This window comes from Neoarthrinium moseri (genome assembly GCF_022829205.1).
Source record: "Neoarthrinium moseri strain CBS 164.80 chromosome Unknown scaffold93_Wmoseri_CBS_16480, whole genome shotgun sequence".
NCBI classification, from domain to species: Eukaryota; Fungi; Ascomycota; class Sordariomycetes; order Amphisphaeriales; family Apiosporaceae; genus Neoarthrinium; species Neoarthrinium moseri.
In genome coordinates this window covers 67,040-90,015 of record NW_026055207.1, presented here as the reverse complement: position 1 = coordinate 90,015, position 22,976 = coordinate 67,040, and the positions used below count along the sequence as shown (strand labels likewise).

The window sequence follows — 22,976 nt, the reverse complement described above, 5'->3', positions numbered from 1 at the left end:
TAGCATGACATGTGAGGGAGCGTGCTGGTTAGAAATTGGCAGCTCTCCGAGTCGCGTGCAGTGACCATTGGTTGGGTCGTAATTTTAATTATACCTTAAGCACTGCAACTTAAGCCGCGTCCCCGTTATTAGTAGCTGGGCAGGCGCCGGGTTCCTGACCAGGCACACCAAGGCAGTCGGCTGATGAGCGAGCAGGGATTGGACGGGCAGGGCAAGACGCATGAACGCGCTGAGCCGGAGTGTGGAGGGCGTATCTGCTGAGACCTTGGCACCAGTCTAACAACCTAGCTCTGGTAGTATTGTTATTTTTTCTTTCTTTCCGCTCGTAATGAAGCTGGGGGCTGACACCCTGGTCGAATGACGGATGTTGCAGGCCTGGCTTCTCTAGCTTTCCCCAGGGGCGCCCTCAAGATGGGACTCTCCTAGCTCTAGTCCGTCCGTATTAATACGAAACCTCTCCCGCCGGCGCCGCTTAGATCTGCTCTTGCTCTTGTTTCCCTTGTCCTCCTTTCGTTGAAGTCCGTGAGCCTCTCGTTATAAGTAATTAAACAGCTTCTCTCACATTCGCTGCTTCCTGTCGCTATCCTCTTCCTTATACACTTATACAATTATACCCAGTATTCACTAATACCACCAACCAAACCGCCAACATGCGTTTCACTTCGATCATCGTCGCCGGCGTCTTCGCCCTGACTGCCACCGCCCAGTCCGTCACTGAGACTCCCAGTGAGACAGCTGCTACTACTGCCACCTCGACTGCCACCAGCGTTCAGGCCACCGACTCTGCTCAGGCCGCCATCACTGCCTGCCTGGATGCTTGTAAGTGTTTTGAACCTTGACAGCTTTGAACTTCCGAGCCAAGTGCTAATTCCAACTCACTAGGCGCCACCGGCGATGTCACCTGCCAGGCTCACTGCATCACTGTCCCCAGCCCCGACACCACTGCCGTGAACCAGACCACTGAGTGTGTTGCCGCCTGCCCCCAGGGCAACGGCACTGCTGCCGAGAACGACGCCTACGCCTCGTGTGTGAACGGCTGCATCAACCAGTTCTACTACAGCGCCTCCGTCGGCACTCCCACCGGCACCCAGGGCAGCGACTCCAACAAGGGCAGCGCCAGCGTCACTGCTGTTGTCTCTACCATCACCTCCGGCAGCTCGACCTTCACCACCACTTTCTCCTCGACCAAGGGCTCCAACACCGGCTCTGCCACTGGCTCTGCCGCCAGCACTTCCAGCACTGGAAACGCCGCCGACGCTGTCTTCCGCAACGGAGCTTCGTCTGTGGGTCTGCTCGGCTTCCTTGCCTTCCTGGCGCTATGAGGTGGTCGTTTAATTTTTGATTGGAGGATATAATGGGGAATTTTGCATGAGACCAGGAGCGTTATTGAAACCATGTACAACTGCATCTACGGCGGATATGGAAAATGTGTAAACTCATGGACATGGAACTTGCAATGATAATAAGGTGTATAGATGACAATTGCAAGCGATTTCTCGCGCATTGGCATGAGGATCTACCTCCCTGAAGAAGTGATAACCTTTGGCACGTTACTCAACCACGGCAGACCTAGCTGCTTCATCTCTACTGCCAATTGAAACAGGTAGTCAAGACTATTGTGTGTCAATGATTAGCACTTGAGAGCTTGGTGTATAAGGGACGGGGTTGGTGTCGTAGTATACCTTTCACACATGGTCTTTGCTTTGTGGACGTTGTCACCCCAGACGTAGACGCCATGTCGACGGACTAGGACAGCGTAGGTGTCAGGGTACTTATCCATAGCTTCCTCCAGGAATTCTGTAAGGTCCTCCTCATGGGAAGTATTCTCAATGACGGGGATGCGCAATGTATCGTGGTAATCGAGGTTGCCCTGCTTCTGGACACCTCGGCCGAAGCCCTTGATCTGCTCAATGTTGTTGATCTCGAAGACTTTGTCTTGGCCGGGGCCTTGGGCCTCAAGGAGCAATGTTACCAACACAGCCCAATGCGAATGGGTGTGGATACAGCAACCAGCGCCGCGCTTGGTGAAGGCCGCCAGGAAAAGAGGTGTGCATTGCGAAGGCCTACCTCCAGGCGGCGAACGAAGATATACACGGTTCTTTAGGTCAGTCTGTTGTGAAAGGGCCAGGACGTATAGATCTGAAGCCTTCATGAGTTCTTTCTGAACACCAGACGGCGCAATGTATACCAGGTCACTATGCGCAAGGTTCGGTCAGTCATGCGTTTGTTTCAGAAGTAAGGGGGCCATTTGGGATAGATAGTCTAGCTCCTCACAAAAACATAGAGGAAGTTTGCTGGGCAGAGGACGTAAAGCAATTATGCTCCTAGGAATGGCGATTGAGTGTACACTTACTCGTCGCGGATAGAGGCCCCTCCTCCAGTACCAGTCACCCAGCCCAAAGTCCAGAACTTTGCACACAAGGACGGAATGAGGTTGGCTGGGTGGTTCTGATCATCAGATGTAACAAGATGGTCGTTGCTGGTTGTGTCCTCAGCACCCTCGTCGCCCTTGCGCTTCTTCCCGTTTGGGCACATGATGCTAGAGAGAAAACGGCAGCACCAACCACCAATCAGTTGCTGTGAGCAGAGCCTGTTCCGGAAATGGCAGCCCGCGGGGGGGTCTATGAGACAGGTGGCCTTTGATCGGCGTCAGCGCAGAGAAACTCCCCGGGCGGAAGGTGAGTGCTGGGGGCGTCGTCGGGGAACAGAAGGAGGAATGGAAGGTATCAGGATTTTGGTGAGGCTAAATGCGAATACTCGGCATGGGATTCAATTCGCCGGCTCATGAAGGTGATCCATGGGGGTTGCGCTGGTGCAATTAATTTTTGTTCGGGGGCTCCACTTTGCATATCGCGCCCTGGGCTACTCCAACAACGGCAGCCATCCGCGGGCTGGCGGGCGGGCACGCTGATGCAAGAGGCCACAGTTTGCCGTTCTTGCGGCCACGTGCTGGGCTCGGAAATATACTGTATGTGGCCGTCGATTGGCGAGGCTGCACCGGCAGTGTGAACCTATTCTTCATCGTGCTTCACCTTCAACGATACTGGCCAGTGAGTGGTGAAGAACTGCTTGTGGAAGCACACGGGTGAGTCACACATGACTTATGCCAAGCTACTGTAAGTTATCGCTCTGCGTGAGGCGTGAGGCATGAGGCGTGAGGCAACAGAAGAAACCTGCTGCATAGTACCTAACTTAAGTCACTGATGCATCAGTCGGGTGTGGCATACGCTTGTGCAGGTAAAAGTGAATGCTGGGGTTATTAGCATTGACTCTATTGGGTCCTCCCGACTCCCGAGCCTTTCAGCAGCAAACCCGTCATTTCTGCATTGCACCACCAATGTTTCGGAGCGGCGGCTCTTCTTATCACAGAGCCACCGTGCCACCTGGCTCCATGGACGGCATCTGGGCTGGTGATTGCAGGGTGTAACTACATACCTAGGTAGGTGTCTTGTGCAGGACTACCAGTTCGATAGTCACCTGTTGTGCAGACATTCGACGGTGTCAACCAGCACAGCACTTCCAAGTCACGGTTCTGAGAAGCAATTGCAAAGTGCGGCTGACGGTTGTGAGCCAACTTTCGTACCTCATGGTCTAGTCTTGAATGAATGGAGCCTCTCTCCAAGACGTCCGTCTCTCACTGTCTGTCTCTTATGCTGCTGCACGACCCTTCGGCCCTGAGCAGCTTACCGTCATGAGAGCATTAACGGACAGAAGCCCCCAGTTCGGGCCCCGTCCCCGCACGAGCTCTCCAAGGGTCGCGGCCCCCAATTGAGCCAATCAGCGGCCGCCGAAGCTCGTCGAAGGCTCCAAAGGGGCCCCAACCAGCGGCACCAGGCTGTCTCCAACACAGGCGTGAGCTTCCCGGTCCCCGTCAAAAAAAGGACACGTTGAAGCACCTGGCCTCGACTTCAATTCACCCTCAAACTTCGGAGGCATAAATTCACTGAACACATCTTCGATTGTCTCTCCCGCCAACCTCGAATTTCTTTTCCTGGGCTCTGGGAGCAAATCGTTCCTTTCGCATTCCTCCTCACCCACCACATCGTCCACACCCCCAGGGTAGCTCGCTTTCACTAGTACAGCTTCCTGCCTCAACGGCGACATCCATCTGTTTGTGACCTTGCCGTCGCTTCCCGTGGCTGCCACCCAGCCTCCACCATGAAGTTCACCCAGGCTACCATTGTCTGGGCTGCGGCCGCTCTGGCTCGCGGTGCCTTTGCCGCCGACGATGCCGAGAGCTCGTCTTCTGCCGCCGAGGCCTCGACCTCGGTCGCCGCTGCGCTGCCTACCTTCACCGTGAGTCTCCCTATCCTACCCCTCTCCGCCTTGTGACGCCTACAATGCGCCGGCAGCACCCGCTTGCTTCTTGTATTCACGTCCGAAGTTGGAGAGAAAACATCAATGAAAGGTTCACAATGGCTGACTCCGTTTGCTCCAGCCCACTACCCTGAAGGCGCCCTTCCTCGAGCAGTTCACCGACGACTGGGAGTCTCGATGGAAGCCTTCCCACGCCAAGAAGGAGTCCAGCAACGAGGAGGAGTGGGCTTACGTCGGCGAGTGGTCCGTCGAGGAACCCACCGTCTACAAGGGAATGGAGGGTGATAAGGGTCTTGTTGTCAAGAACCCCGCCGCCCACCACGCCATCTCGGCCAAGTTCCCCAAGAAGATTGACAACAAGGGCAAGACCCTCGTCGTCCAGTACGAGGTCAAGCTTCAGAGTGAGTAGAAGATCCCGAGCCCCCCAGTCCGGCGCCAAGCTAACACACGTTTCTCAATAGACGGTCTTGAGTGCGGTGGTGCCTACCTCAAGCTTCTCCGTGACACCAAGTCCCTCCACCAGGACGAGTTCGCCAACACCACTCCCTACGTCATCATGTTCGGACCCGATAAGTGCGGCCACACCAACAAGGTCCACTTCATTTTCAACCACAAGAACCCCAAGTCTGGCGAGTACGAGGAGAAGCACCTCTCGAGCCCCCCTACCGCTCGCATTGTTAAGACCACCGAGCTCTACACCCTGATTGTCCACCCCAACAACACCTACGTCATCAAGCAGAACAACGAGCAGGTCAAGACCGGCAGCCTGCTCGAGGACTTCAGCCCCGCTGTCAACCCCGAGAAGGAGATTGACGACCCCAAAGACTCCAAGCCTGCTGACTGGGTTGACGAGTCCCGCATTCCCGACCCCGAGGCCAAGAAGCCCGAGGACTGGGATGAGGATGCCCCCTACGAGATTGTCGACGAGGAGGCCACCAAGCCCGAGGACTGGCTCGAGGACGAGCCCCTCACCATCCCCGACCCCGAGGCCCAGAAGCCCGAGGATTGGGATGACGAGGAGGATGGTGACTGGATCCCTCCCACCGTCCCCAACCCCAAGTGCGCTGATGCCTCTGGCTGCGGCGCCTGGACCAAGCCCATGAAGAAGAACCCCGACTACAAGGGCAAGTGGACCGCACCTTACATTGACAACCCCGCCTACAAGGGAGTTTGGGCTCCCCGCAAGATCAAGAACCCCAACTACTTCGAGGACAAGACCCCTGCCAACTTTGAACCCATGGGTGCTGTAAGTTAAACCTCTTGACACCAATACGAGCAGAATACACTGACCCGCAATAGATTGGTTTCGAGATCTGGACCATGCAGAACAACATCCTCTTCGACAACATCTACATCGGTCACTCTGTTGAGGAAGCCGACAAGCTCGCCCAGGAGACCTTCCACGAGAAGCACCCCCAGGAGCAGCTTCTCGAGCTGGCCGACAAGCCTAAGGTTGAGGACAAGCCCAAGTCGCCCTCTGACCTTAGCTTCACCGAGGACCCCGTCACTTATGTCAAGGAGAAGGTCGACCTCTTCTTGACCATTGCCAAGTCCAACCCTATCGAGGCCATCAAGTTCGTTCCCGAGGTTCCCACCGCCATTGGTGGTCTCATCGTCACCCTTGCTGCCCTCGTCGGTGTCTTCGCCATGGGCGGATCCGCCCCTGCGCCCGTCAAGAAGGCTGCTGGCGATGCCAAGGAGAAGGCCAAGGACGCCAAGGACAAGGCCGCTGAGGCTGTCGCAACTGGTGCTGAGAACGTCAAGGCTGAGGTGAACAAGCGCACTACCCGAAGCCAGTCGTAGATGTCTTGGACGCCTGACGGAACGGGGATATAAGAACGGGAAAAAAAGGGTCGTGGTATCAGCCCATTTTATGTGCTTGATAAATCACGATAACAGTCTATAGGACAGTTGATTTCATTAATGGCAATCATGATTCATTCGCATGGCGTAGAGGTGTATTCTAGGTAGCCCAATAAAACAGCAAGCTATGAATGAACTGCCGTTTTAATTATGAGAGTGTCCTACGCACGTCTATTGTGTATGGCTCCATGTAATTTGGTATAAACCTTTGATCTGCTTGCTCTAGGCAAGCGATATCTGACGTCCTGCGGAAACCTTGTTTCGTCCCATCTTGCTATCATGAATACTAGAAGCCTATGGATCATGGTATTGCAATGTAATCCTAGTGACGATGCATGGTTGACGAGTCCTGCAATATCTACCTTCTCGTGTTCTATCACCATCTTCAGTGCATAGTCTACTCATTTTTCTTCTTACGCTTATCCATTCCTTCGACGAGCACCGTCGCCATGTCCTCGACGGTGGTGCCTCTCTTCCTTTTCCCGATCTTCTCCTGACCGAGCTCGGACTCGGCCACGGCCTTATAGACCTTGGCGGCACCGCGAAACGAGTCCTGCGCGAACCCGCCGTCCTGCTCGAACATCAGCGCGATCTCCTCCATCTCGCGGACCCAACGGTACGCCTTGGGCGCCATGCCCACGACGCCGCGCTCCGCCTGCCTCAGCGCCGCCGGCGAGAAAGTCTCGAGCTCGTGCCGCAGCTCGCCCAGCACGCCCAGCCGCTGCGCCGTCGTGAACGACTGGATCGCGATCGACGTGAAGCCCTTGGTCGTGCTGGCGAAGCACATCTTCAGCCCGCTCGCCGCCCCGACGTCGGCCGAGATGTGCCGCACGTTGAGCGCCGCCGACAGCTGCTCCCCGAACCCGGGGATGTCGGACAGCTTGTGCGGCCCCGACGTCGGGATGCTGGGGCGGTCCCACCCGCCGTCGCCGCTGCCGCTGCCGCCTTCCTTGCGCGGCGACGGCGGGCCCCCGATGATGGCCCCGTCCACGAAACGGATCGGCGCGCGGGACTTCTCGATCAGCGCGGCCATGGTCCGGCACGTGGACGGCGCCACCGCGTTGAGGTCCGCAAAGTAGAGCGGCTGCGCCCGCTGCGTGGTGCCGACCAGGGCGTCGACGATCCGCTCGGCCGTGGCCGCGGCGTCCCGCGGCGGCACCACCGAGAGGATCACGGCGCACGAGTCCGCGAGCTCGACGTCCGTCTTGAGGACGTCGACGTTGGCCTGCTTGGCCCGCTCGATCGTGTCGTTACTAAGGTGGGCGGTCTTCAGCAAGGTTGTCCTGGTGTACGGGCACGTGGATCGCCCAGGAACAAGGTCACCACGGCAGGGGGTGAATATGATGGCCTTACCTGCGGCCTTTGCCACTCGTAGCCACGGTGAAGCCGTTCGCTATGAGCAGCTTGGCGATTCCTACGCCCATGTCGCCAATCGACAGAATCCCAATCTTGGCCAGTGAGGAAGCCATTTTGTCTTTTTGGTCAGCCGTCGTTGGAAGTTGCGATGGCTTGTTATCAAGAAAATCGGTGAGGTATAGTGTTCGTCAAAGGTCCCGCTCGCCTGCAGGGCCAGCCTCTTTCTATCGCATAACGCAACAGTGGATCTCTTGGCACGAGGGTTTGGGAGGCAGAGCCACCAATGACATGGGCCATCTCCAGTTGAATTATTCTATAGTATAATCGACGCAGTATTTTACTTGAGGCTATCACATCAGTTAAACTTGGTATGGCGCATTGTGCCACGGCCTTATAATTAAGCACCAGCATCAACCCCTCATGGTGTGAAATTCAATTTGAGAACGCGATTAAGAGCCAATTTGGCCTCCAAGGCCATGGAACAGTCAAGGGTAGTGTTCCGTAGATAAGGTTTGGACACACAACTGTTCCTGTCAGTGTCAGCCAAGTCCTTAATAACCAAGTTCTCAGTGTGAACACGTACTCCTCTGCTGGGATGTTGTATGACTTCAGGCATCTCGTCCTATTAGGACAGCTTCCGAACGGCGTCGTCAGCCACTCACCCAAAAATGTCTCCGAGTGCAGAGTCAGAAGGCGGTGCACGATGAGGGGTCGATGATACTGTCCTCTAATGGCGGGGGATCATTGGACCACCCCGGAAGTCGGGACCGTCGGCCTGCCGCTCTTTACTTGGCAATGGACGAAGCTATTAGCAAGCTCGCAATAGTGATACGTTTTGACGGGTGGATTGTTACCTAGAAAATGGAGAAGACTGACTAACACACGCGGAAATAACTCTGCAGAAAGGCACCTAGTACGGCTCTATACCGGAATACTGTGTTACCGGGCCACTGGTAATCTGAATAGACTAATTTGCTGCCTACTTATTCGTACGCCTACCTGTAAGAGGTATAGATTTCGCTAGCCCCCACAAACAAAGAAGCCAGCCAAGTCTCCTTAGGCCTGTGATAGCCCGCCCCCAGCGGAGCGGGATGCTCGCCAAATCTCCGACTCCATTCGCTACCCAACGGCCTACGGGAGCACTTTGTAAGAGTTCATGATTTGGCAAAAACGAACAACCAGGGATGTGGTGACGTGTGCAGATGGAGTGAAGGATCACCAGAGCGAGCAGCTTAAGGCAGCCGTCTCGGCATACGCGTGCCATGCGTCGCAGTCCTGAACGAACCACCATGATAGTAACAACTGATTCGGATTCGGATTCGCACATGCTAATCACAGCCTACTCGGTTTCGCAGGCTAATCCGCTTTGGGTTAACGACGCTTGGAACCCTGCATAAATATCGCGAGACAGCGGACTATTGAGCGAAACTTTGATGTGTAATAGAAGCATCATCGCCGGGTTACGGCCCAGTTCAATCTCGCAATTCCTTCAAAGACTGCACTTATAAAGAGCCAATCTACCTACTAGCCAGACGTGTATTGTACGCGGCAACTTTTCAACGACTTATACACTAGAGTGAGCAGATTGGGCCAGAAACTAGTCTGAAACAGGCGACCTCAGCGACCACCCGAACCGCCTTAGCGAGCTAAGATAAAACTATCCGATCCCGAGTACTTAAAACAAACCCAGTCGACTGGATTGGATTGGGCTTCGCAACACATTGTCTTTATTTCGGCGAAACCTGAGCATCACCACTCATCGTCTACATTTCGCCATTACGTAGCAGACACAAAAGATGTCTATGCCACCGTGGAAAGCTATCTCACTCACGTCTCTCGTCTCATCATACCTGCTGGTCTCCCGCCAAGCAGAATGGTCGACTGCACAGCTCGTCCGCGCCTTTGCCGGGCTCTGGCTCCTCCAGGCGCTCGCATTTGGTGCATGGGCGGTCGTGATCTACCCAAAGCTCTTCTCACCGCTGCGCGGCCTTCCCCAGCCCAAGGGTAATTCGTTCTTCATGGGTCAACTCGCGAGAATTAGAGACGAACCGACTGGATACCCTCAGCGAGAATGGTAAGTGTTTCGCCCTATCGAGTGTACTGGGTGTCGTGTCAGAAGATCTCTGCTGATGTTCCGCAAAAGGGCTCGTACCGTGCCTAATGACGGCGTCATCCGCTACCTTGGGGCTTTCAACCAAGAGCGCTTGTTCGTCACGTCCCCCAAGGGGCTGTCTGAAGTCCTGGTCACCAAGAACTATGACTTTGAGAAGCCTTCGGATGTCAGAGTCTTTCTCGGCCAGATCCTGGGAGTTGGCGTCTTGATAGCTGAGGGCGATGAGCATAAGCTGCAGCGCCGGAACCTCCTACCCGCCTTCGCTTTCAGGCATATCAAAGACCTATACCCAGTGTTCTGGCAGGTCAGCCGCGATGCAGTGCAGGCGATGACTGAGTCGATCAAAGCCGATGCCGCTCAGAGAACCGAGTCAGAAGACGCTGAGAAGGCACTTTCGGGCCGTAAGGACACGTCGGTCATCGAAGTTGGCTCTTGGGCATCCCGAGCGACTCTGGATATCATCGGCATTGCTGGTCTTGGCCGAAACTTTGACTCCATCAGGTCCCCGAGAAACGAGCTCGCTGATGCTTATCGGGCCGTTTTTACACCTTCGCGGCAAGCCCAGCTACTTGGTGTTCTAGGTATGGTGTTGCCCCCCTGGCTGGTTCGTGCCTTGCCAGTCAAGCGTAATAACGATATCGCCGCCTCGTCGAGGACCATCAAATCAGTCTGTTACGACCTCGTCCGCGAGAAAAAGGAGAAGCTGGCGCGCAAGGAGCTCTCAGATGTTGATATTCTCTCCGTGGCTATCGAATCCGGTGGCTTCACCGATGAAGGCCTGGTGAACCAGATGATGACGTTCCTAGCAGCGGGTCATGAAACCACAGCTTCGGCCATGACATGGGCCATTTACATGTTGGCCAGGTATCCGGACGTGCAGAAGCGCTTGCGAGAAGAAATCCGGGCGAACCTGCCATCCATGGACTCGACTGAAGACGTGTCGAGTCTTCAGATCGACCATTTAAGCTACCTGAATGCGGTCTGCAATGAAGTCCTACGGTACTATTCCCCAGTCCCTTTGACGGTCCGTGTGGCTGCAGTGGACACGACGATCATGGGGCATCACGTACCCAAGGGAACGCGCATCATCCTTGTGGCGGCGGCCACCAATGTCGACCAGGAGTACTGGGGCCCTGACGCAGCTGAGTTCAACCCAGATAGATGGCTTCCTAAGCACGAGGCGGACAAGGCGGCAGCCAGCGGCGGAGCGTCGAGTAACTACGCCTTTATGACTTTCATCCATGGGCCGAGGAGCTGTATAGGGCAGAGTTTCGCGAAGGCCGAGTTCGCCTGTCTGCTAGCGGCGTGGATAGGACGCTTCAACTTTGAGCTGCATAATAAGGAAGAGCTTGATGAGAAGAACATGGTCATCAAAGGAGGTGTGACAGCGAGGCCGGCTAAGGGCCTGCATGTGTATGCTACTGTTGTCGATGGGTGGTAGCTACTGAAGTAGTTCAATTGCCGCATTCTTCATTTTGATCCCACTTATCTGATTGATGAGGACTTTCAAGTTTGATTGGACACGGTATTTAGCTAATGACCAAACATTCCCAAAGAAATCGATGAGCGTTCATGAAAGCGGCGTGATGCATTAATGCGACTGGTGCTGAGCAGAAACGGGCGATTTTCTACTACCTGGGGTGCTTGGGATATTCCAATGGCATCTTTGAGAGGATAGTTCTAGGTTCACTTCCGAACGGACGGTCATTGGCCACAAACGATTGTGGTGCTTCGAAAGAAAAGATATCAGTGTACGTATCTCATCAGTTGGTGTCCCAAGTCAAATGGGTGCATGCAATTACGGTCCTTTCATCTTTCATCTTCCCTCTGACCCGACGCGAACTGTCGCTGTTAAAAAATCCGAAATGGTCCTAAGTAGCTCATTGTTTATAAGCAGCAGTTGTCTTGTAGACTCGATCGCGTTGGAAACATGGCTCCGGTTCAAGCCACTACCGAGGACCGCATGGCCCTACAGGTCCATCATTCGGGTCCCTAATACATCCACATTCGTGAGCATCATTGCAGTCGCGCTCAGGGCGTGCGGCCTCGCCAGCATCCTTGACGCTGACGACGACCCAGGGGTCTGAACATTTTTGTTAGTATGAAAAGTCGGCTTGTAACCGAGGGAACACTCACGATCGTAGTCCTCACACATCTTCATGGCAAGAATATCCCACCTTCGGGAGGCAATTTGATCAATTCGATGGAAATTGCTAGAGTTGGTGTGACAATCCCGAAGAATCATCGCATCCCAAGGGTGATCAGGGCAAGTATTAGGCGGGCCTCTGAAGATGCGAATGTTTGAGGGATGCGTGGAGAGGTAGCCCCAGGAGGTACCGGCATCTTTGGCGCACTTGATGTTGGTGTTGACTGCCGCAAAATACTGTCAATTCTTAGCTCTCGTGGTGCACCTTGAGTACTTACCTGTCATCGAGACCCAGGGAATAGAGGAGTCAGGGAAGGGTCCGTATCCAACGATAGCACCTCCAGCTTGAGCCACCTTCTTCTTGCAGTCATCGTCCGCCTCGACTGTCCAATCAGTCTACAGAGAGTCTGAGCCTGGATCTCAGGAGGAGAACAGGAATTGTCTTACCTCACCAAATTGTTCGCCTCGCTTCATGTGAAACTGTCCAAGTGTCAGCGGTGGAGGTTAGCAGGTGGTAAAATGGATAATAACCGACAAGTTTTCGAACATAGTTGCCTGCTGTGTAGTCAACGAAGGAGACATTGTCAGCGTCAAGAAGAGCGCGATCGCGCTCGTCGATTGTGTACCCTCGGAACCAGGACTCTGTCTCTAGACGAAGGAGACGGCGAGCCCGGTCTCCCTTTGACATGGTGCACTGGGTTTGCATGATGGTCTGTGAGTCTTTGGATGGTCGATTTATTGGTGAACTGGTTTGGCGACGAAGAAGGTTGATCGACCACTGTTTTGTGCAGGGAAGGGAAAAAAACCGGCCGCAGAATGTTAGTGCAGAGTTGAAGACCAGGAGTCTAGATACCTGCCTGAAGAGCATTTAGATCCTGGTGGAAATTGTGTGAAGAGCAGGGAAATTCTGAAAATCCAGGCAGCAACCCAATACTTGCCTGAGTCCTACCTATCCAATGGCTCAGTGGATGCTTCGAATTGGCAAGCGCTGGACAGACAGTTCATACATCCATCGTAGAATCTACGCTCCTAGTCATAATGGAGGATCTTGTGGAAGACACGAGATTCCACTACCCTCTGCCTGCCACCACCAAAGAACCTAGATGGTGATGATCGGAGATTCTACACCCCCCAAGTAATCGCTTCTCACTCTTCCCTTAAATGCTGCCACAAGCTACTGTGTCATGACACTTCCCGACCTAACAATATTACACACGCAGTGCATCTGCTCCCAGGCGGTGCGAGGGTTGAATATTACGGCTGGGGAATTTCTTGTTACGGCTTCCGATGATATTGAACATGTTGGAGTTATTACTTATCAGTCTAAGCCGAGTGTAGCAGTGTATCAGGCACAAAAATACAGTCTTTGGGATGCACAGGGTTTTGTTCGTTTTGGCTACAACACAGTGGAAAAGCTTCTTAAGCAATTAGTCTTGTATGAATACCTACAGTTTCCTCTAGATATCCATAATAACATCCATGTGTCAAAATACATAGGATGTGGCCAACCCCGCGAGTTTAAGAGGCTCTCTCTATGGATCCTCCAAGGTTCGATTTGATGCGGAAAGAGTGCAGTTCATAAGCGCAAATTCAATTTTCTTCCTCTTGTGCTGGCGTTCCTGGCTAAAACCTCTGGATAATTCTTGTCTCCCTTACCATCTTCCGACATATTCTTAGCCGAACCATCAGCATCGTCGTCAGAGTCAGTTATGGTCCGACGCTCCATTAGCCGACCCGTTCTCTTCTTCGGCTAGCTGATCGCCTCCATTACCAGACCGCTCGCTGCTGATGTCTTCTAGCAGAAAAACGTGCCGGCCTTACCCATCATGGAGCTTCTCTAAGGTGGGTAGATTCAAATCTGCTTTTAAGGTGCTCAGCCCAACGTGGTGTTAGATGGGGTGTTAATGTTGTAGCCAGTGAATGCCTCTTGTCCACTCAGCCGACCATGTCAAGAACGAGATACGTCTGCACATATATGACGACTATAGACCTTGCTATGTATCGTTGACTTGTCCAGACCACGAATCCATTCTCACCAAGGACTGCGGCCAAACATTACAACGTCAACTATTTGACCCTTGAACGGTAGTGCAATAAATGACATCCGAACATGCCCATTGTTTTAAAGATGACGGCTGTTTCATTATGCATTGTGTCCTCAAAGGCAGACAGGCAACTGCTGTACTTGAGAGGGTGGTCGACTGAAGTCACTTCAGGTGCAGTGCTCAATGCCGAAATTCTGAGGCGCAATTACACGCCATGGTATATTGGACAACTGCAAGTATACTGCCCACTACGCCAACGATTGTTACAAGCTAGCTTTTACATCTCCTGGGTACAACACTCTCCTCAAGTTCGCTTTGCTCAGTTCTGACACGCTCTTGACCCCAGCAAGTCCCAATGTCTGGTCAAGGTCCGCCAGTATCGACGCCAGAACGTGCTGCGCGCCCTCTTTACCTCCGATGCCCAGTCCGTACATGACAGGCCGCGACACCAGCACGCCCTTGGCGCCGAGGCTCAGGGCCTTGACGATGTCAGCACCCGTCCGGATACCCGAGTCGAACAGGACCGTCATCTTGTCTCCGACGGCCTCAACGATCTCGGGCAGCATGTCGAGCGATCCCACGGCGCCGTCGCACTGCCGGCCGCCATGGTTACTGACGACGATGCCCGACATACCCGCCTGCAGCGCCAGCACGGCGTCGCGCGGGTCCTGAATGCCCTTCAGCACGATCGGCCCGTCCCAGTGCCGCTTGAGCAGCTCGAGGTCCTTCCACGGGTGGCTGTCGCCCGAGAAGGCCTCGCGGATCCAGTACCGCGACGCCAGCGTGACACTGTCCTCGGGCGTGTCACCGTCGTTCTGCTCGGCGAACTTGCGTCGGAACACGGGGTCCGTGAAGCCGACTGTGTTGCCCTGGCCAGCAACGAAGGGCAGGAACGTCAGGTCCAGGTCCGCGGGGCGCCACGCCATCGTGGCCGTGTCGAGCGTGACGACGAGCACCGTGAACCCGGCCGCCCGGGCGCTGCGCAGGATCGAGCCCGTGATCTCGTCGTCCATTGGCCAGTACAGCTGGAACCAGCGCGGGTTGTCACCCGAGGCCTCTGCGACCTCCTCGAACGTGCTCGACGAGGCTGTGCTCATGATGAACGGGACCTTGAGTTCGGCGCACGCGGACGCCGTGCCGATCTCCCGGTCCTTGTGGTACACCGACTGGACGCCGACAGGGGCCAGCAAAACAGGGGATTCTGCAGAATGAGCTTTTGGCTGCTGAGGGGGTTTACAAAGCAACTCACCGTACGTTTCCCCGAACAGCTCAACCTTCAGATCCCTGGGTGCTGTGGGCTGCAGCATCCGGGGTAGGATCTTCCAATGGCGGAAGGCGAGGCGGTTCGCGTCCATGGTAGCGCCCTCGCCGGCACCTCCAGCGATGTAGTTGAAGGCCTCGGGTGTCATCGCCTTTTGGGCTTGCTCCCTCAGCTTGTTGGGATCCGTTGTGATCTCGGGCTTGACGCCCCCAAAGATGCCCTGCGCATAGATGCTGAGCTGGTAATCGCCGTAGGTCGACGGACCATCATCGCCGCCGCCCAAGCCCATTGCTACACAGATATCGTAGCTATATCGCGGGCAAATTAATTTTAATGGCACGAAGCAGAGGAGGTATGAGCCGTGTGTGGATGTTACTCGAATTGAAAGGATGTTGGATGAGTTTGAGTGTCAAGGTCTGCAATGGTTCTGTTATATCCCTCCCAGAGATCCCGAAACGATGAGCCTCGGCTGCATCTGCAACAAAGCTTACTACGGAATCAGGCAAGGCGAGTTGATGAGTGCTAACTTACAGTGCAAGCGTCACCTGGAAGACTGCGGGGAGCGACCAGGATTCGTCACCCAATCAAGCATTGTGTAGCAAGAGTGCGAGCTGGTGAGACAATTTCTTTTCAACAGTATACCCAGTCACTATACAAAGATACAAATGTGCAGCTGAATATGCGGGACCCTCTTGTACTTGTGGTAGCATTGGCTCAGTCGCCCGGGGGTCTTGCAACCGACCGCATCTTTGGAGATCGAGAGTAAGCTCGTGTCTTGACAGGTATGATGGTCGAAGCTCTCGAACTACTGAAAACATGGCATAGTTGTGAGAGACGGGACAATTAAACATTCAAGGGATATTCACTCGCCCATGTACACAACACGTTGGAGCTTTGTCCGACCAGAAAAAAGCAAACTCGGAAAGTATAACATGACAGTCCGTAGTGTACGAGCTGCTACAGCGCACCTGAGCAGCGTTCAACGGCGGTGGAGCGCCGGCAGCGGCCCGGTGGAGTAAGCCCAAGCCCGCTGGCTAGCCCGAGATGCCAGTGCCCCGCCCCCACTATCATGGCATTTACGCGACGCGGATTACGGAGCAGCTGCTTAGGAGTTGCTCCGGTATATCCCAAAGATAGCCACGCGACTGTGGATTCAATTGGAGCAGTCGGCGAGTTGTATATACGTAGCACCTGTCTCTGACTCGGACCGCCAAGGTCGGGGCCCAAGGGAACATGGATATCGACGACATTCTGCGTGAGGTCGACCCAACCTACGATGCCCTCCCAGAGGAGACGCGAGACCTCCAGATGTTAACGCGCGCCTGGGTGGCCGAGCGATCAGCCCCGGAACTCCTCGAGTATGCTGCCCCTGCCCCTCCTCTTCGCGCATACTTCCAATCCAATGGTGAGCTGACCGAGACACCCCCCGCTTGCGCAGTTGGCCAGCCGACGGGCTCTTCGAGCGCATCAACGCGCGCGTCAAGGCGCAGATCGAGAAGGTCGAGGAGATGACGGGCGTCATGGACCCCAAGACCAACTTTGCGCTCATCGTGATCCAGACCGAGCTGGAGCGCTTCAAGTTCCTGGTGCGATCGTACCTGCGCGCCCGCATCGCCAAGGTCGACCGCCACGCGCTGCACTACCTCTCGACGCCGGGCCTGCGCGCCCGCCTGTCGCCGACCGAGCTCGCCTACGCGACCCGCCACCAGGCCCTGCTGCACAATCACTACCTCGGCAGCTTCCTGTCCAGCTTCCCAGCCAACCTGCAGAACCTCAACGACACCAGCGGCAACGTCACCATGATCGACACACCCGACGTCGAGTCGGCCGTCTTTGTGCGCCTACTCCGGGATACCATGGTGGAGGGGAAAGGCGTCGATGCTGATGGGAGACTTGAAGGGAAGACTGGGGATGTTGTGATCCTGAGGTGGTCAGACGCGAAGCCTCTTGTCGACTCCACCAAAGCTGAACTCGTCTGATGCTCGATAACTTTGGACTTCAGGTCCGAGACAAGCCAGTCTAGAAGAATTGGGGGCTATGTTCGACTTAGGAATGAATCGGGTTACTTCAAGGAGTTTTGGCATTCGCGAGGCAGAAGCAGCATCTCGGAGCTGCGGGGCCGTTCGGGCTGCTGAGTCGCTCAGGGCGATATCGAAAGCATGCCTCATACGCCGTAAATGCCGATGGCATTTTAACACGGTCGTGGTCCCAGCATCTCTCGCGGTCTGCAAGGGCATCCTTGAGCTCACCCGACCCAAAGATAGCACGGCAACCGAACACACAACACACCCTCCATATTGTATGAGAACGGGCGTTATAGAGGCGCTGTAACATCTACAACGTTGAGACAGGCCGATCACATCAGGAGCTATTAGAGGCTCCTCTGCCCTGAATTATAGGCAGAGACCGCGAGTGCCCAGAGGCGACCCGTAGATATTCTTTCAAAGAAGTCTATAATGGGCTACACTCTCTTCCCCTGCTTCAGTAGATCAGATACCTTAGGCGGCAACACCAATGCACTTCTATCGTTCCGCTTGTGAAAATCTACCAGAGAGATTGCGGTCTTTTCAGGCAAATCCTCATGAATGAAATGGCCTGCCTCAGGGAACACCTGCAAATTATATTTTCCTAGCAAGAACATTAGCATCAGGGAGTGGCCATTTAGTGACATCATCTTCTCAATACCTTGCATTTGACCAATTGTCAATTCAGTGTCCAGTCTGTCGGTACCAGCTAAGAGCAACAGCTTCCCGCCTCTTGCTCCCAAAAATTTCTTGCTGAGACCGACAAACCAGTTCTCCCAGAAAGGCTGTGTACTTGCGAGGTCTGTCCTCCATCTCCATGGCCTGGGATCCCCTTCTTTGTCTGAACGACGTAGAAGGGCCGGAACACTCGTACGAGCCGAGACTGCATTGCGGACAGTCCTGGATCTGACATGCCATTCGATACCAGCCTCTAGCGTTGCGAATCCCGTGGGTCTAGTCGACAGGTAGGTCTGCATACTCTGCAGCGCATCCATGGCAGAACCCTCAACGACGTCGAGCACCGCATATCCGAGTAAGGAGGTCCCCAGTTCCCCTGACTTGGCGAGTTCAGTGACCACAGCACCCCCTAGCGAATGGCCCACCAAGATAATAGGAGGGAGCTCCGGCCATTTCATCTCTGCCTTTGTCTTCGTGATCACCGTGAGAAGGTCGTTCGATAGGGTGGCCAGACTGAGGTCCAGGTGGTCGCCGTCCGGGTTCCAGGTCTCACCATGGCCTCGCGCATCATGCGAGAGGATACCAGCTGCGGGCAAGCGCTTCCGGATCTCGGAGCCGACAACAGCAAATGACAACGCCGACGATCCCGCTCCATGATGCATGACGAATAACGGGCCCTTACCGACAGGCGAGGTAAGATACGCGTGCAGCGTAGGGTTCGAGGTGCCATCCTCGGACTTAAGGAACAGCTCCCGCTCAAAGTACGTCGTCCATGGAATTTGTGCAAGCGATCTTCCTCTCGGCACACTGGACTTATATTAGCATGTGAAACGGCTCCTGGGGGGTCTCGAATGGGTCCTGAATATACCCTTCTGGTCTCGCAAAGAGGTTGCGGCTGGGCGACGGAATGATAGTTCCCGTCGACGAGGCAGATGATGCGGACGACGAGTCGTCCTCGATGGGGATCTCTGGCAATTCCGAAATGTAGCTGTCTTGCTCCTCCCGCTCGTCAAAGGCGTCAGGGCTCACGCCCACACTGAGCCTGGATTTTGCCCAGGCTTTCTGGAGATCACTCATTTCAAATGAAATCCGGCTCAAGCCTCAATTTTGAGCTGCCTCCCAGTAGATCGAGCCGGTGGTGCAACTGTCGCTCGGTGAGTCCAATCAGCGATGGTGGGGCCGGACCGACGTGAACAACGGCACCGGGCTAGGTTTCCGAATCCTGGAAGCGGCACGAGAGAAATCTAACGACGGCAAGGAACTGATATAGGAAGCCGGCTATGCATTGTCATCAGGGCTCAGAAGACTGCAACTTTGCGGTTGGCTGTTCCAACAGAGCAAGCTAATCTGCGAGTCGAGGCCACAACGTCTATTGTGGGGTTGACATCATCCCACTTGGACCCTGAATTCTTGGCACACAGGGGAGTCCTTACCAAATCACCTTCGTGCTTTCTTTCCTATAGACACTTCTAGTAAAAGCACCATTTCCCCTAACGGATGACGAAGGTGCAGCTTAAGTCTTTTGTCCATTCCACATCACGAGGCTAGTGTAGGTAGACTTTGTCGCTCACTCAGAAGCGAAGTCATCAAATCCTGCTATGTCAGAACTCGGCTACGACGTCACATTATTCTGAGAAAATAACACCGCCTTGTCCAATCCAAGCACGCCAGTCCTGACTCCGGTTTCCGTTGAAGTGAACTCTTTGCGCTCTCCCCATGAATAGGCCCACAGTAGAGAGATCTGCGCCTTACGGCGTACTTCAAAACTCGAGATCTGGGAGGCTGAGTTCTAACTCATCGCTGGTATGACTGGGCTTCCCTCCCTCGTACAGCGAAATAAGAGACCAAGGGAATATCTGAGTCTTCGCGCCCGGACTAACCCGTATACCAACACCAATATTTATTGGTTTCAACCTCTCAGGCGTCTTCTTACAAAATGGGCCGAAAATTAGTCACAGTTCGCCGAATAGGCGCGATCAAGCCAATTGAAGGCGCTGACAGAATCGAGATTGCAGTGATCGATGGTTGGACTTGTATCGTGAAGAAGGGCCAATTCGTCGTTGATGGCCTTGCGGTCTTCTTTGAGATCGATAGCTTTCTACCCGGCACCGATGCACGATGGGCGTTTCTGGAGAAGAACTTCATCGACTGGAACGGACAGAGAGGCTTCCGGATCAAGAGCATGAAAATGAGAGGCCACATGTCCCAGGGTCTGCTTGAGCCGCTCGAAGACTTTCCAGAGATCATAGGGGTGATCAAGGATCTTGAGGCCGCTCACGGTAGAAGCGAGGCCGAGAAGATCGTCAGGGGCTTGTCGTTCGAGGAGCCTCTGGGAGTCCAGAAGTGGGAGAAGATGTATAACACGTGGGACGGCGGCGAAAAGAAGGAAAACGTACCCTTGCCAGCTTTCATCCAGAGAACAGACCAGGAGCGGTGCCAGAACCTGCCCGATCTCTTTGACGAGTGGAAGGACGAGGTGTTCCAAGAGACCACCAAGATGGACGGCTCCTCCATGACGGCTTACTTCCTGCGAAGTGACAGCGACAAGACCGCGTCTCTGCCCGAACTAGACAGCTCGGTTCCGCAGACTGCCCTCCTACACAACGGACGGTTTGGCGTCTGCTCTCGACAGGTGGACTTGGGGGAGCAGGACAAAAACGGCCGCTATTTTTGGGAAGTTGCAAAGCAGCTGGATCTGGCAAACAAACTGTCCAGGCTGGATCGTAACATCGCCATCCAAGGCGAACTTTGTGGCAGTTCCATCCAGAGCAACTTTGAGGGGTTCCCGGTCGGAATCCACGACTTCTTCTTGTTCTCGGTCTACGACATCGACAAGCAAAAGTACACACGGCCGAAGGAAGCTGAAGCCATGGCCAGGAAATTGGGCATCAAACATGTCCACGTCGAGGGGTACTTCAGGCTCGGAGACATCGCCACGGACATCCACGGGCTACTCGAGCGCGCGGAGGGCAAGGGGCTGCATGGTAAGAAGAGGGAGGGCATTGTGTTGAAGCACGTTGATGGCGGATTCACATTCAAGGCAATATCGAACTCGTACCTCTTGAAGCATGGGGAATAACTGGGTCTTCGTTGATGTAGCTCTAAATACGCGAAGATGAGATGATGCGTGTTGTCTAGATACCATCGATCACTCTTGTCATTGCTACTTTTGTTTATCTTCAATTAAGCATTGCAGTGTCTTGCTGCAACATCCTTTATCAGGATAGGGTATTGTTCTAAGATGTTATGCAGAAGCTGTGATGCAGAAAAAGGTTGGAGCGTCCTCAAGATTTTCCGAGCATCCGCATGTAAATCGTTTCTACCACCCGACGATCGCTCGGGTGTATGTCCACCAACGCCTCCAAAATGCAGCAAATATAGACGCCTTCCATGCATATCCCTCAGGGCCTTTCTCATGCCGGTATCGCCAGACCTTCTGGCAGCTGAGACTGCGCTTTGTCTTCGGTCTGCACAGTGACGCCACGTTCGGACAGAGGCCGTTTGGCCTGCTGCCTGTATTCGGCCTTCTTCCCTCCTGCAGCCAGAGCGGTCATGTTGGCCTTCTTCTGTGCGTCCTTGTTCTTCTTGGGACCAGTTTCGGGATCAATATCCAGACTCTCGTCGACTTTGCGGGCTTGGTCCACCAGATGAGGGAAGTCAAGCAACTCGCAGACCTTGGTGTAGCTCTTACAGGGGCTGATATTCTTGTAAGCCGGCTGCTTACCAGGGATGAGTTGGCAGAGCAGAAACTTGGTGTTTCCAAACTTGTTCTCGACCTCCATGGCGTACCGCAAGTACTGCTCCACGACCTCTCGCCAGGGTGCCAATCCTCCGTCGGCTTGGCTTCTAAAGCAGCTCGAGTTCTTCTCCGCGCAGGTCGCAATCATGGCACCGTCAACTCCAAACTCTTCCATAAGTTGTGACGCCTGTTCACGATCTTCTACGTCCCCGTTCATGACACAGGCCACGCCGGCCTCGTGGCAAATATCCGCAACCATACGTAGCTGTCCTCGGATGGCACGTTCTCTGGGTCGCATGGGCGTTGTCCGGCAGTGGACCGTCAGACCCGTGATGCCAGTGGCGACGAGTCTCCGAACAAGCGCCTCGGTCTGGGCAGGCGTGTCCAGGATTCGGATCTTGACGCTGATTCCAATCTCGTACTCGGATGCGATGTTCTTGACCAGAGCCTCGAGTATGGAGCACAGAAGGTCTGGAGTCTGGAGCAGTGCGGCTCCCATTCCACAGTGGACGCTGAATGGCTTGGGGCACCCTGCGTTTACATCGATGCCGGCTACGTCGGCTGCGACCAGCTTTGCAGCTTCCACGGCCAGTTCGGGGTTCGCAGTTCCCATCTGGAAGATGAGCTGCCGGCCTTCTTTCTCAGGGTGTATCTGGAAGATGATGTTCTCGGGCGCATCGGGAGGTGGCTGCTTCGCGCCCTGCGACGGCTTGCGCGTCCAGACAATGGTGTTCGTGGCATCGTGGACTTTACGGGTGGTGCCGATCATGGCCTTGTCGATGGTTTCGGGACCTGTTCTCATGGTGTTAGCCCGGCCAGGCCGACTGAGAGGGCGAGAGGGCTTGCCATACCCCATACCAGGTCTGCGCCGTAGTGGAGAGCCAGAAGTCGCGATGGCAATTCGCCGGAGCGCACCATGGGCGCAAGCACGACCTTGCCTCTGTAGTCGACGCCGCGACGGGGGATGGGGACCTTCTTGATTTCGGTCGTCATGGCGCTTCTGATGAGACGACCCAAAAGTGACATGACACGGAAGAGGTTGCGCAAAGCAGAGCTTGGTTGCCACGTTTGTCGAGGCTCATAACAAATAGTAACAGTAGAAAACTTTGAGTTCGCGGCCGACTCCGGTGCTATGCTTCAGAGGGCACTTCGGAACGGCTAGCCATATCTTATCTAATATACTGTACGGTACATACTGTACAGTACCGTTGAAAGCTCCTGCTGGCCCGCTCTGCCATCATTCTTCCCGTACTTTGCGATCATCAGAACCGAAAGATCGCGCTATCCCTACCAAGGCCTGTGGATTGAAAGGCTCTGAGAAATACCGTCGGGGAGCAGTCAATGTACTGCATTGGACTGGGAGTAATTCCTAGGACTTGCAGCGTGGCTGACTGAATCCCCATGGCAAATTGCACTTTTCAGGTGCCTAAAGCA

The 22,976-nt window shown here is 54.6% G+C and overlaps 11 protein-coding genes across 11 annotated transcripts; 5 read left to right on the top strand and 6 right to left on the bottom strand.

Annotated features, from left to right (window-relative positions):
* Positions 1–650: 650 nt before the first annotated feature.
* Positions 651–1,322, top strand: JN550_012741 (uncharacterized protein; the record flags this gene model as incomplete). Its single annotated transcript, XM_049311250.1, has 2 exons — positions 651–819; positions 883–1,322. The coding sequence occupies 2 exons, from the start codon at positions 651–653 to the stop codon at positions 1,320–1,322; spliced, it is 609 nt and encodes a 202-aa protein (XP_049165308.1).
* A 194-nt stretch (positions 1,323–1,516) lies between these two features.
* Positions 1,517–2,535, bottom strand: JN550_012740 (uncharacterized protein; the record flags this gene model as incomplete). The annotated part of the gene is made up of 3 exons (XM_049311249.1): positions 1,517–1,613; positions 1,683–2,195; positions 2,354–2,535. The coding sequence occupies 3 exons, from the start codon at positions 2,533–2,535 to the stop codon at positions 1,517–1,519; spliced, it is 792 nt and encodes a 263-aa protein (XP_049165307.1).
* Positions 2,536–4,158: 1,623 nt separating this feature from the next.
* Positions 4,159–6,120, top strand: JN550_012739 (uncharacterized protein; the record flags this gene model as incomplete). The annotated part of the gene is made up of 4 exons (XM_049311248.1): positions 4,159–4,296; positions 4,439–4,718; positions 4,779–5,563; positions 5,617–6,120. 4 exons carry the CDS (start codon positions 4,159–4,161, stop codon positions 6,118–6,120), a joined length of 1,707 nt encoding a protein of 568 aa, XP_049165306.1.
* Positions 6,121–6,577: 457 nt separating this feature from the next.
* On the bottom strand, positions 6,578–7,649 carry JN550_012738 (uncharacterized protein; the record flags this gene model as incomplete). Its single annotated transcript, XM_049311247.1, has 2 exons — positions 6,578–7,433; positions 7,534–7,649. The coding sequence occupies 2 exons, from the start codon at positions 7,647–7,649 to the stop codon at positions 6,578–6,580; spliced, it is 972 nt and encodes a 323-aa protein (XP_049165305.1).
* A 1,683-nt stretch (positions 7,650–9,332) lies between these two features.
* Positions 9,333–11,090, top strand: JN550_012737 (uncharacterized protein; the record flags this gene model as incomplete). Its single annotated transcript, XM_049311246.1, has 2 exons — positions 9,333–9,610; positions 9,680–11,090. 2 exons carry the CDS (start codon positions 9,333–9,335, stop codon positions 11,088–11,090), a joined length of 1,689 nt encoding a protein of 562 aa, XP_049165304.1.
* A 508-nt stretch (positions 11,091–11,598) lies between these two features.
* On the bottom strand, positions 11,599–12,501 carry JN550_012736 (uncharacterized protein; the record flags this gene model as incomplete). Its single annotated transcript, XM_049311245.1, has 5 exons — positions 11,599–11,732; positions 11,786–12,019; positions 12,074–12,191; positions 12,243–12,275; positions 12,331–12,501. The coding sequence occupies 5 exons, from the start codon at positions 12,499–12,501 to the stop codon at positions 11,599–11,601; spliced, it is 690 nt and encodes a 229-aa protein (XP_049165303.1).
* Positions 12,502–14,103: 1,602 nt separating this feature from the next.
* On the bottom strand, positions 14,104–15,390 carry JN550_012735 (uncharacterized protein; the record flags this gene model as incomplete). Its single annotated transcript, XM_049311244.1, has 1 exon — positions 14,104–15,390. One exon carries the CDS (start codon positions 15,388–15,390, stop codon positions 14,104–14,106), a length of 1,287 nt encoding a protein of 428 aa, XP_049165302.1.
* Positions 15,391–16,334: 944 nt separating this feature from the next.
* Positions 16,335–17,080, top strand: JN550_012734 (uncharacterized protein; the record flags this gene model as incomplete). The annotated part of the gene is made up of 2 exons (XM_049311243.1): positions 16,335–16,459; positions 16,540–17,080. The coding sequence occupies 2 exons, from the start codon at positions 16,335–16,337 to the stop codon at positions 17,078–17,080; spliced, it is 666 nt and encodes a 221-aa protein (XP_049165301.1).
* Positions 17,081–17,562: 482 nt separating this feature from the next.
* JN550_012733 (uncharacterized protein) lies at positions 17,563–18,880 on the bottom strand (the record flags this gene model as incomplete). Its single annotated transcript, XM_049311242.1, has 3 exons — positions 17,563–17,729; positions 17,787–18,610; positions 18,672–18,880. 3 exons carry the CDS (start codon positions 18,878–18,880, stop codon positions 17,563–17,565), a joined length of 1,200 nt encoding a protein of 399 aa, XP_049165300.1.
* Positions 18,881–19,739: 859 nt separating this feature from the next.
* JN550_012732 (uncharacterized protein) lies at positions 19,740–20,882 on the top strand (the record flags this gene model as incomplete). Its single annotated transcript, XM_049311241.1, has 1 exon — positions 19,740–20,882. The coding sequence occupies one exon, from the start codon at positions 19,740–19,742 to the stop codon at positions 20,880–20,882; it is 1,143 nt and encodes a 380-aa protein (XP_049165299.1).
* Positions 20,883–21,216: 334 nt separating this feature from the next.
* Positions 21,217–22,535, bottom strand: JN550_012731 (uncharacterized protein; the record flags this gene model as incomplete). Its single annotated transcript, XM_049311238.1, has 2 exons — positions 21,217–22,334; positions 22,394–22,535. 2 exons carry the CDS (start codon positions 22,533–22,535, stop codon positions 21,217–21,219), a joined length of 1,260 nt encoding a protein of 419 aa, XP_049165298.1.
* Between the last annotated feature and the right edge of the window lie 441 nt (positions 22,536–22,976).